The 13,534-nt window shown below is 39.8% G+C and overlaps 1 protein-coding gene across 1 annotated transcript in view; it reads right to left on the reverse strand.

Annotated features, from left to right (window-relative positions):
* Positions 1-13,534, reverse strand: part of NELL2 (neural EGFL like 2) — a 165,630-nt gene that overhangs the window by 92,860 nt on the left and 59,236 nt on the right. Inside the window, exons 10-11 of the mRNA XM_075491600.1 lie at positions 5,350-5,441; positions 2,472-2,574 (exon numbers count right to left, since the gene is read on the reverse strand). Of these exons, the coding sequence (XP_075347715.1) occupies positions 2,472-2,574; positions 5,350-5,441 (195 nt within the window). The remainder of the gene's footprint in view (positions 1-2,471; positions 2,575-5,349; positions 5,442-13,534) is intronic.

Genomic DNA, 13,534 nt, shown 5'->3' on the forward strand with positions numbered 1-13,534 from the left:
GAAATTTAGTTTTAAAATCTCACCTTTTAGCCATCCCTATTTCCTATTTTTTCCCTTCCATTTTTCCTGGAAAACAGTGTGACTGTTTTCCATTGCACCTTAACTACAAATTTTTATCATTCTGAAGTTCTTTTCCAGGCTGGAAAATTTAGATTGAACCCTTCAACTCAGGGTTTTTTTTAATTCTTCCAGTTTGGTCTCACGAAATCTAATGCTGCTATGTTGCTGAACACCATTTATCCTTTACACCTAACATCATTTATTACGCTGAATTCAAGCTGGTTGTAGTAACTGACTTGTAGCTTCCACAATTTCCACATCTGTCTATAAAGGTGTGGAGCTTGTCTCCTTCATTGCTTTCTCAATAATTTCATTTGTTTAAAGTTTTCTTCTTTAACTGAAGCATTAGAATTGATCAAGCAGCAGTACTTCACTGCTGTTTTCCAATAACTTTTTTCTTGTCTCAAAATCTCCCACAGGAGAACGGGGGAATGTGGGTCAGGCTCAGGGGACCAGGACTGGCAAAACAGCAACAGCTCCAGAATACAAGCTGGAGTCAGGCTGCAACACAGGCCTCTTACAAAATAACAAACAAGTATTTGTTGGCAGTAAAGATTATTATTTTTATCACTCCACCTGGCTTCTGCTTCCTATTTTGCTATGAAAGAGCTTCTAGCCCTAACTTCACAGAAGCTAAGTTAAATGAGCACTTCAAGCAGGACAAGGGCAGAGTCTGCCTGGAGCTCAGGTCAGAGAGGTGTTTTGCACCTGGGCAGCTCATGAACAGTGTGAAGCAGCACAAACCAAGTAAAATAAGACAAGAGAAACAGAGGAGCCCGTAAAGGCAGAATGTTTTAGTACTGAGACCCAGCGACATGGTCACGATGCAAACTTCACAGTCCTACTATGATACGAGAGGCAGATGTTTTTCTTTCTCTCTTTCTTTCCTGCTGTGGATTGTCTCCCCGTAACCTAGAGATAGGTTTAGGTAATGTTACTTAAATATTATAACTCACCACAGCTACCACAGTGCTGTTATCTAACATAGGACATTAAGAAGCAAAAAGCTCTACGCTTTTACTAGCATTAGAAGGTCTTCAATACTCATTGATGACAGCAGAAGCGTGTGTGTCAAGAGCAACCTCTGGCCATGGCGACACCTACTCTTTGCCTTTTTGTTGTCCTCCTCATTGAAGCCTGAGTTAATGACAAAGCAATAGTCTTATTTTTGGATTTCCTGGCCTGGATTGGCTGTATCAGACTTTGGCATTAAATAACTAAGAATGTACGTGTTATCCAGAAAGGGTGACAGCTTTTATACCGACTTTTTGGTTTTTTTAAGATTCTTAACACTTACCTATCAGCTCTATTAATAAACAAAATACGTGCTGCTGAATAATAGCATACAGCAGCTTCTTGTTTAAAGAATAAGCTCCATAGCTCATGAGAGGCCAACCTAGCATGGTTCAGGTAGGATTGAATATGTTCAGAAAGCACTCATCTGACATATATTAACATTTTCTAGCTATATCAGGCACAAGAAACACAGAGTTCTTTTCTCTAAGCCACTGAAGATTTTATAGAAAATTGTCATTAAAAAATCCTTTTTGACTGTGATAGACTTCAGGACCTATCAACTTTTCTTAAGTTCTTTTCTTCTACTTTCTTATCTCTCTGCTTGATGTCATTAATCATATCCTTCGTGTTTGCGCCAAGTAGTACAGAAACAAGTATAACTGCATTCCTATTTTCACTGAAGTATACCTAAAATCAGCCCAAGAGTCTAACATCTTTTTTCATGCCCCGTATCAATTTATCATTATTTAGCTACAGAAGAAACAGATGTAGCCACTTGAAGATGCAATTGCTCATAGCTTTGAAGTTACCAGTATTAGTCCGGATCAAAAGAGTGGGCTCAAGACACAGAGCACTTCGTGCACCTCTCCCCTTTGGAAAGCATCAGTCTGGGTGTAACACACAAAGGTAACATACAAAAATATTCCCCAAAGCTTCTGCTTCTAGATGCAGACTACAACCCCAAACAGGTAAACAAGTTACTCCAGTCTTCGAACAACTGCATAGCACAAACAGTTCTCTAAAAGAGACATCTCAAAGCATCTCAGAAAGATGCTGGGGAACACGGACACTTCTCCAATCTCATTTTGTTTGGGCACAAGAGTGGGTGAAGGGTAGAAAATCACTAACTATGTATATGATTTCTTTGACTTTTCACCCACTTCTGGCTAGAATGAAAAACACAAGTGCCAGTAAACGTTTCACAGAATTTGCACTATTAGACATTTTACAATTTTCAGATGTCACGATGCAGACGTTATCTATTCAGCTTCCCAAGATGTATAGTGATTATCATGCGTAGGAGTGTCCTATTCAAAATTACAAGAAAAAAGTCTATATAACCTATAAGAATGGAAAATTACACTGAACTTATATATATCCAGCTATTACCTTACCTTTACAGATTTTGCAGCAACTCTGAGATAAGGGGATCTGTTGAGATTCTGGGCAGTTCAAAGCTGTACAACTGCCTTTTGGAATACGCTGCATTTTGCGGTCCTGTTAAATTGAGGTAATTGATTAATATTGTGAGAGAAGAAATGAAGATAAATTATAACTTTAGTGGAGGTTTTAGCATTATAATGTACAAACAAAAATCTGCCTATGCCAAACTCCAGGTACCTTCAAAAACCATTTGAAAGGACAACGTAGCACAATAAAAGCATCAAAAACTCCCCTATACTCAAACCTTTTCAAGCAAGCAAGTGTGGCAACAGCTCTCATTCTTCTCTTGTCTTAGCTGTCAAACAACTTGCCTCAGAAGTTTCTCTTAAAAGAATGCCTGAAAGAGTAACAATTATTTCTCAAAAACCGAGGCAGCAGATTCTAGAATCAAGGGTCCTCATAATGAAAGCAGCTTGTTATTTATACAGCAAGTAAAATCAAACTTGAACATCTCTGATCTCAGTGCTTTGGTAGTAACACTGAAGGAAACCAGCACTGATCCCCTAACAGGAAAGAGAGGGTTTCTCAGCTAAGTTTGGATCAGGCATCTGGAAATGTCCAATGCCAAGATGGTATCTGAATATCTTCAGGAACCTAGTGCAGGTCACACGCAATCATTGCAGTATGACCACATGAAATGCCTGCCTTAGCAACCCGGCTACCGCAGATGTACCACCTTTAGGCTCCCTTGGGCCCTAATCAATGTGTCTTGCAGTGCTCTAGTCATGATATGGCAAAGACAGAAAACAAGGCAAACAACAACATGTTCCTCAGAGGCATCTGCCTTAAAAATCAGCAATCTGGTTAAAATATGAGCTCACTGAACTCAGGACCCTGTACTTCTGCATGCAAGAAAAGTGCATAAAATCATGCATATGCCATTGCATGTATTAGTATTATGGGTCTAGCATTTAATTTTAAATTGTCTTTAAGCATGAAATATAGTGAAGAAACATGAACACAATGGCCAATATCAAAATCACTGCTCAAACTTTACCTTAAACAATCTTCACAGAGAAACCAACCCTAACCTATAATACAGTAATGCAAACCAGCCACAGGTGTGTGGTACGCCAGGACAAGCAAAACCCAGCAATCTCACAAAATAAAGAAAAACATCCCTTTGATAGAAATAATATCAATTAGAGTAGTCTGGATTGCATTTCATTCTTTTACAAATTCTAATTTGGAAGAGAATTCTTCATTCACTTGTTTTATGATATTCAAACAGAAGAGCACATGCCTACAGCAGGCACAACTGCAGCAGCCAAACAAAACAAAAAATGATGTTTAGAATTACATGCAGACAAAAAGAAGAAATTCCCTACATTGCCTTGATAACATCATTACAAGCCTTCAAGCATGAAATCACTACTTGTGTCATTCCTACTAAGACTCTCTTGAGCTGGAGTCATTAATTATATGCTTTTATGAGAACTCTGGTAGTAATAAAATAGTGCTCACCTATGACTTCCTAACTGACCAACACGGTTTACAGTATGTAGATTTTTCTGCTCTGAATTATCATCCACAAGGCTGTTCAGCAGAAACTGCATGTACTTTGGTCCTTGAAAAAGCACCATTTGAATCAGCCAAAGCTGCTGCCCAACATCTCTACCAGGACAGTCAGGCAGCCCACAAGCAAACAAGTATAATCAACAAAATACAGACTAGCAGAGCCAACAGAGGCATTTTGTTCATACAGTATCGCACTTGCCAGCTGCAAGAAACACAAGGCAACTTCACATAACTTTTGATGATTGTTAATTATATCCATTGACTAATCACAGAATTCATGTCCCAGGTGTCATGTTGAAAATACGAGCTCACACTCCTGAAAAGCGTATAACTGAATCCAAAATTATTTCTGGTCAGCTTTTCCTTTCCCTTCTCAAAAGGGTTTCAAAGCACCTACTCCAGGAATTAAGCTCACAAAGATTAAAATCAACAGCAGTAAGTCAACGGTCCCCAGTTCTACTTTGTAAAACACACTTTTTCACAACTGTATGAAAATGTTTCGAGATTTCCAGAAACCGGTCCAACAGATAGCTGCAGCATGGCCACAGGAGTTGCTTCCCTCTCTTTCTCTGCCCTAGAAATGTGCACTGTGGTTTCCAGCTGCATCCCACAACATGCAGCTCCCTAACCGGAGGGAATTCCTCCCCATCCCTCCCCCCGAGAGGCAATGCAGGACCCACTGCAGCAGTTTCTGCACTTCTCAACCCGTGACCGTCTCTGGGGTTTATTTTGCCCTTGAAGTGCATTTGCGCCCTGAAGAGCAACTCTGTTCATGCAGCAGGACAAGACTGACTCAGCATCAGGCGTGTTCTGTTTACAAATAAAACAACGACCCTACCCCATTTCCATCACTAGAAATACCAGGCACATGGTGTGCCAGCTCTTTTCCTTCTTTTTCATTTAGCTTTTCCTCTAAGAACTACCCTGAATTCCAAACTATGCCCCCATCATGTTCATGCATCTCTCGTACTTGAGCATATAATTTTGAACAATAACATTGCACATGTGTCAATAGAAACCTAAGGCAGTCTGCTGGTTTTTTATTACTGATGACGGAGACGATACCTAAGGAGGAAAAAATGCGACTTGATTGTCAAGCTGCATAATCAAAGCTTGCAGCTATGCAAAGTAAATTTATTTGCAAAATTTAACGTGGAACTCAGTAAGACAAAATAAACGCAGGACCCCTTAGATGCCTTTTCTGTTGCCACTTCCTAAGGTAGACCTGTCTGTATTTCAACAGTTTCTTTCAGTGGGACTTTGATATTTCTAACATGCAAGAATTTTTTTTTCCATCAACAGTATTCTTACCTTGCACTCAAACAGAACACAGTCCCCTGAGCTTGAATACACAGTTTCTCTTTGTCCTTCAAAGTAGGTTCTGCCTTCAAATACGCACACCGCTTCAGAAGAAAAAAAAAAAAACAAACCCACAATGATTTTGTAAAAAAGTGTTAGTACCCTGCTTATAGAACTGATACATTTTCTTAAAGATAACTGCATTTCAAAATTAAAAGATTGAATCAGCTGCAAGAATATTCTAAACCTACCTGTTGGAGTCTGGATATCACAAGAAAAAAAAAAAAAATCAGAGGAGAAAAAAACCCATGGAAGAACCAGAAAAGCACACATAAGTAGAAGGTGAAGGATGTTGAAGCAATATGGAGTACTGATGGCTACTGAGAGGGCAGAAGAGACGTGTGTCAGGTCATGTCAAGGAAGCTATGCAACACAGCCTGCAACACTGCCTGCAACACAGCTCAGGGGCGAAAAGGAAAAACGGAGCTGTGAGAGCAGTGCCAGTGGCATTAATAGATAATCAGCTGCTTGAAAAGGAATGTTGTATGACAGAGGGTGATCACTGAAGCCACATATTTATTTGTTATCACCTTGGACATTTCATCACCCCATACAGGTATTTATGTATTTGTATCTCGATTATCCGGTTATTTACTGTTACTGCTGAAGTATATTAGAGTATATGAATTTTATTGTACAGGAACTGACCCTCAGTGACTGCCTTTTTTTTTTTTTTCCCCCCAACAGAAGTAGGATCAAGTCTCTGATGACCAGATGACAGAATCATCCCCCCAGGCTCGGTGTTTGTTATTCCACGACCTGGCCCTGGCCCCCTATGCCACTCCTGCGCCCTGGCAGTACCGGGTTTTACAGCAGCGTGCTGACACAGCTCATACTGGATTGCTCACTAAAGTTCTTATTCGGTATTTAAGGGTTACATAAAATAACTTCACAGCAAACTGTCTTCCTTTTTTTTTTTAAATGGGTCCATTACTGCAATTACATTATGCAACATATAAAGGCTAAGTACTGTAACTGCTAGGTATAGAAAATTGGATGTCTGTCTCTGTTCCTTAGGACACAGTCAAGGCTCATCAAGTAAGCGTAATCATGAAATAACAGGAGTAGGTTACCACTTTCAAGTTCCAGATCACATGTTAGAGGCCTAATTTGCTAATCATTGATTTGGAGATGTAAATCAATTATACTACAGTTCAGTCACAGAGAGATTTATCTATTCTGTTTAAATAGACTACAGTTTGTAGACAATTTTAAAATATCTAAAAGTACAAGAGTTTTTATTGCATGACCTATATTAATTACCTTACTGCTGTTATTTTCAATTCTCCTTTTTTTTTTAACTTGCAGATCCTTGATTTTACAAACTTCTTATTACTTTGTCAGCATGTAAAAAGTCAACTCTTGAAATGGATGTTGAAAACTGATGGGCATAGTGACAAAAAAGGCTTTTTTCAAATTCCAAAATACGAGTTATAATATCTTATAAAATATAAAGTATCTTGTGTGATATATGCCTGCACAGCACTTTCAAGAAGTAATATCACAGCACGTTGCAACACCCCAAATCCCATGAATGGCAGAGTTTGCAGTCAGATTTAATAAAAGAAGTACAGAAAAGACCCACAGGAGAGAGTCCAGGGGAGAGTCCTGGGGCTAACAAAAGGAGAAAGTTTGTACAACATCCACAAAGAAAGGTCACAAAGAGTCAAAAAAGCTCAATACATGCCTCTTTCCTCTCCCAGAAAACAAGCACTTCTAGAAGGAAGTACGTGAAAAAAAAATCTATATCAATCTTTACCGGGGACTAGCAGATCTTGAATCCAGACAGTACAAGGCAATCATCCAGTCATATATATCACCTCCTATATATCACAGGCCACGACACTAAACTGAAATACTCATATATTAAGCTCTTTCCCTTGCCCCACACATTTCAAGCTTCAAAGAACTACATGTGACAGGAAAAGATGAAGTATAGCAATGCCTGAGGACCACACAATGGCAATGGACTGATAACACATCCTCGTGTTTCCAACAGGCGAACTAAGCCTGTTCACAGGAAAGGCAAAAGACATCAAGATCACTGTCATTCTATCTTGGAAGAAAACACTCTTCTGAAGCCAAAATACTCTTAACATATGAATAAGACCACCCAGGCATCTTAAAAAAAAGTATCCATACTTTCATAGTATGGATACTATCATGGATCATAGTCCACTGAATTCAGCCTCCTTATCAACGATAACAAACCTCTGATTCTTCAGAGAAACTTAGAAAATAACATACATAGAAAAAACATCAAAAGAACACATCCAGCCTAGTGTGAAATCAGGACGTTATTTCTTGATTCCATCAACAGCCCTCTGAAGTCTTGGCATATGAAATTATCTTAATGCAGTGATGCAGTATCACGAACACTTGCTTTCCGCAAGAAAATCAACTCTTCTCCATAAAGCCTTGAAAAAAATGAAAACTTAAAAATTCTGGGGCTGTGAGAGATCACTCTGCCCAGACAGCCCTTGCCCCTTCATACACTCAAAGATTGTTTCTCAAAGGCTAGAAAGTGGCAGAAGAGTCCATATTTCAGACACTTGCTTGCATGGGTCCCAGAAATTTCAAGCAGTGCTGACTTGCCCATCTCCACACCTTCATATGTCACCATGACACCTGGCCATCATGCAGCTAAGAAAATTACATCTCATTCATTGAATTCCCCTAAATAAACATTTCCAACTATCAGATTTTGCTGTGGCTTTGTCAGAAAGGTTATAAAGCCCCCAGGTATCAGGGACCTGCCTATACAGAGTGACCAAACTGTGTTTAAGAAAAGAGAAAAACCAACAAACAATAAATGCCCGACTGAAAAACTAAATTGAAACTAAACTGAAAACCTGTTAACCTGAATAATCTCACACAAGCCCAAGCATGTCTTCTTATGGACTGCTGCTCTCACTGACTATGCTCAAAAGGGACACTTCTTGAAATCATCAAAATCAACTTTACCTGGATTATTTCTATCCTACTAGTGATCTCTAAAACCTGAGGGATTCCACCATACCCAGACAGTTCCTTCCATTAAAAAGCAGCAAGAACTAAGGTACACTCTGATGCTCTAATTCAGAGCACTATCACTTAGTTTTTCTCTTCTCACCTATGCTAAATTAGCCACATGAGCTTACAAAAAACGCACGGGCACTTCATCTACACCTGTACCACTGGCTCCGTGTTTATTTAACAAGACAGATACCAGTGGGTTTAGTGATGGTCCAAGTTTGCCAGTGCACACTGTCTTTTCTTCTCCAGTCCTCCCATAAATGCTTCTGCCTCTTCCAGTTCTCTCGTCAGCCCGCTCTTCTTCCGCTACCCACAGAGGAGGCATCCTGCCAGACAGCAAAGGGCAGATTTTCATCAAGCTACCTGAAGCCTTCTAAAAACTTTACTCTAAGGTTGTCTGGTGAGCATTGAGCACACTTGGAAAGATTTCTAGTAAGACAAAGGTAACTTTCTCCTGCCCCACTTTCCTCCTAAGACAGTGGGACCCACGTCCCAGGCAGTGTGGAACAGAACATTTCTCCTGCCTCCTGCCAGTAACTATCATAGCCAGTACACATCCCATGATGGTGGTGTTTCATGTCTTTATTTTCCTTCAGAAATAAAGATATTTCAACAACATGAACATCTGGACTAGAACAGTGTAATTGGAAAGTCTGGCAAAGATTTAATTTCTGCTTGGCTAGATGCTTCCCAGGATACTGTGATTAGTTTGTGATTGGTATCTCTCCGGGGAAACATATCATCTTTCATCTCCCTAAGTCCTTTCATTCGACAGACTGAGTCACAGTCAAGAAATTACCTGATGATTAGTTGTTCCAGAACTTGATAGTTATTGCCTGTGTAGGATTTCATCTACAGCTGAATTACATCAACCATTTCCCCTTGCCATCAAACTTCCATATGCCCCCCCCCCTCCCCCCCCCCCCCGGTACCTAAACCAACATATATTATTCAAAGCACGGTTTTCTAAGAAGATGAAACAGGAAGTCTACAAAACCTACTAGGAAGTTTGACTACTCTTGATATATTTGTATAAAGAAGGTGATGAAATATGACATTGATAGGCATCAGTACAGGGTCTAAAAAATTATTAGCAAGGTCTGCTTATATCCCCACCACTAATTTACGCAGGTGTAGTGATAATACAACTATTCCCTGTAGTACCATTTAGCACATTGTGATAACGTGGCATCTTCTCCATATTCATCCAGCAAAAGGAATCTGTCAGGAGCCCACTGGCTATTGTGTTTGCTCAGTGAATTATCAACAGTTTGTCAAACCATCACTTCTCTTTCACAACTCTTTTTTCTTCCCACTGGCCTCCAAATGACACCTTCCTTCTTAAAATGTCCATGCAAAATCCATGACCCAGCTAACTCCTGCCTTCCTTTCACTGAGTTCACAGGATGTCATTTAGTACATTTTCTCACTTCTTTATTTATCACCTTTGCTATCTAGATTGCATATGCCTTCCTCTGAGGAATGCATGTACACTTCCCCATGGTATCTCAGCTGATTTTGATTCAGACTTATCACCAAGTGAAAGCAGAAAGTTTAGGACATTGGTGAACTCCTCAAACCACTTTATTTTCTTGTATTCATACTTGCCCAATGAGTGGCAGATGTGACTCGAAGTTTTGCAAAATTTGTCAGTAATTATGAATGTAACTTTGAATCTGGTAATTAATTCTATGTTGCTGCATTCTTTGTTCGCATATGCTGGTTTGGGGGAGGGGGGGGAACACCCAAAATTAGCATACTAAAAAACCCCCTGCCTTGTTCATTTAACTTTCCAACCTCCTCCTTGGAATCTCCTTGATTACATTTTCCACTGTTCAGAGATCAAGGCTTAGGCATTGTGTAAATCCCATTAATCCTACTTCGCAAGCTTACATAGTGCAAAACCTCTGTGTGGCTTTATCCTTAGAAATACACACAGAGATAATTGTCACCCTTCATTAATTTCTCTCTCTCGACTGCCACGCCATTACTAGGCACTGCTCTCACCCCTTTCTCATTTATCTTTGCAGGGATTCAGGCGTTATTTCTTCTTTGCTCATGTTTTGGAGAACCCAAGTTCCTCTGTTACTGCAGTCAGTGAGACTGGAGACTTGCTTCATTTCATGCCGTCTCCCTCAACAATTCAAAATTATTCCAAATTTCAAGCTGGAAAACATATTGCTAATTTTTCCAGTCAATCACTGTTGAAAAGCTGCATGTATATGCTTTCAGCTTCCTCAGCTGACAAAAGAAAATCCGATTTGAAATTTCCTAATGATAAGGAATCAATTACTATTTATATCTTATTTCTGTTAGCTGGAAAAGGTAAATGTCTCTATCACACTGAAAAGAGGAAGTCGTTGTTCTACAGTACTTTTACGATCATTTAAGAGCATCTGCAGTGTGAGCCACCTCCAACAACACTAACGGGCTGTTTAGTCACATTGGCAAGGAGTCAATCTAAAATTATAAATTCTTTCACCTACTTCTCATGTTTCCTATACTTCCATCAACTACTATGGGGAAATGACATAATGCATCTATCCCATGTGTTCTTGCTGAGAAGTATTCTGTAGAATTCATCTGAGCCCTAGAATGAGGGCTCCTTGAGGCATTCTTAAAGACTAAAAAAGCAATCTGAACACGGAAAAAGCACATCAAAATGTGACTAAAAACTCTGTTGATAGCAGGTCAGCTGAGGCAAATAGACCTGACAGATGAAGTAAAACTTTTAAAGTAGGCTGCAGGACAGCGAGTCTGGGAAGGAGTTTGCAACCTATCAAAGCCAATGGACATCACACAGCACAAAGTGAGCGTGCGGCTATCTCCAGTTATGCAAAGATCCAATCTGGACAATGGGTCTGATGACAGCTTCTCTTAAAAATGGCATTATTGCCACCCACACTGCAACTTTAGCTTGGTTAAACATGGCAGCCAAAATATTTCTACAGACAGGCACAACTTTGGCTTTAGAGCAATGGACCATATTCTGCTTGTCAAACAGAACTGGAATATTTTGGACACTAAACATAGGATTTTGAAAACTTGGGCATGACTAATGCGATCAAAATGCCCATCCATTTTATGCTTAATTAACTATGTTGGCCATCCGATACTCAAACAACTTTTGCAGCAAAATGTCAAACAATAAAATCAAATGCCAAGACAAAAGCCTTAGAGGGTGTCAAGAGAAGAAAAGCAATTAAGTTTAATATTAATTAAATGACCACTGTATTACAATTATATTAAAGATTTATAAATAGCACAACAGTCTGCAAGACCAAAAGAACTCCAATGCAAACATTACATGCACACTTAATCCTCATAAAACTGGGATTAGACATTATCTGACAGACTCCCTAGGTAAACTATTCGCAATAGTAGTGACATAGTTGTATCTTAGTAAAGGTGCAAATAGATATTTTATCAAATGCTGACAGCTACTAATGACAGAGAAATTTCTGCTTCAGTTCCACCTTCTCTCAGCTGGACTGCTGGGCTAACTGTCAAAGGTGCTTTTCTGAAAACTTTGTTAAGAGAGAAATGGTGCAGCATAGAAAAATAGACACCTCCCTAAAACATGTTATACTTCATGACACGCTTATACTTGCACATACAGCCACCAGAAAGCCTCAGGTCACAGGGATCCGTATGCAAGATGAAATCCGATTAATTGATTATGACTGAGTGTTGGGAATTTCTGAAAGCAATGAAGAACTGCTAAAGACTGCACACTTTTCAGTCACTATTTTAAATCTATGAGAGGTAAACAGTTATCACTCATCAGCATTAATTTACTATATAAAAAGCAGGTTGCATTCTCCATTGCCATGTCATAAGTTAAGACCACCCATGGACATGACAAGGGACGATACCTACTCCTGCAACAGCCCTTACACGGGGTAACTGTTACTCTGCCCCACAGAGACTTCAAACAGGGCAGGGGGGGGGACAAATAAAGCATTTTTGGATACTACCCCCATTTTTGCCCAGATTTGCCATGAAAAAATAGCGTGCACCAATTATGCATAACTTTCAAAGACACGGTTTTGCACATGACTAGTGAGATGGTTGCTTTCTGCAGCCTTGTGTACACAGATCACGTGAGCGTGTTCAGTAAAAGGCAAGTACCTCTGAACAGCAGCACCTTCAGAGATTTGGACAGTTTCATTTGACAGCGTTAAAAAACATCCCATGCAAACAGCAAAACTACTCAGTTCACTGCAAAATAGTAAATCTGGCATTTATTTGGGTGAACATAACTTGGAAGCAACATTTCCATGCTCCCAAGCCACAGAGGTTCCAAACAGCTTCTGCTGCAAAAATTTGCCACATTATTTAAGCACCCACAGACTACACCCATATCTAAGTGACTGTCAGGGACCCTGCTGATGCTCCCATTCTCAACCAGACTCTCCTCGGCCCAACACAATTTCCACAGACACTTTAGCTAGAAATTCTGCACCATGACTTTGCTGCACGCACCTTCCTGGTGAAGGCACGACTTCTTGTGACCTAGCATCATGTAGCTCCATTTCACTGTATTTACTTTCCTCCCAAATCCAAGTGCTTTCACTTCACCCACAAAAGGCAGCCCCTTGTTAACTTGGATATTACAGTAATAATCACGAATGCCTTGTTTGCATAATGGCGCAGGCCAGTCTAATGTGTTTAGACCTTTCCAGGAGTGGATTAGCGCACAGATGGAGCACCACATCTAGAGCTGTTGTTAGATCTTGGTTCTTTCAAAGCACTTGCATCTAGGTCCGTACAGGAACTGAACAGGGTTTCACGCTCCCAACTCTTTCTCCACCCATTTTCGTTCCCGCATAAGGAATCTGCCCACCCTCCTGTCCCTTTTCTGAGACCCATCATCTTCCTCCCTCACTTCAGCTGGAATGACAGGATTAGTTGGCATAATCACAAACACTCCAGGGAACTCTACTTAACGTTCCTAAGCTAAGCCCTTAGCATTAGTTCAGCAAAAGGTTTTTAACACAGACAGCAAGGTAAACACATTTTTGGAAATCTTGATTAAAGTCAGTTATGCAAATCTGCTTTCCAAATTTGTTATGTACTCACTCTCAACATTCATTATCAAATAGCATTTAATCAAAAAATA

The sequence above is a fragment of the Mycteria americana genome, chromosome 1 (assembly GCF_035582795.1).
Source record: "Mycteria americana isolate JAX WOST 10 ecotype Jacksonville Zoo and Gardens chromosome 1, USCA_MyAme_1.0, whole genome shotgun sequence".
In the NCBI taxonomy this organism is placed as follows: Eukaryota; Metazoa; Chordata; class Aves; order Ciconiiformes; family Ciconiidae; genus Mycteria; species Mycteria americana.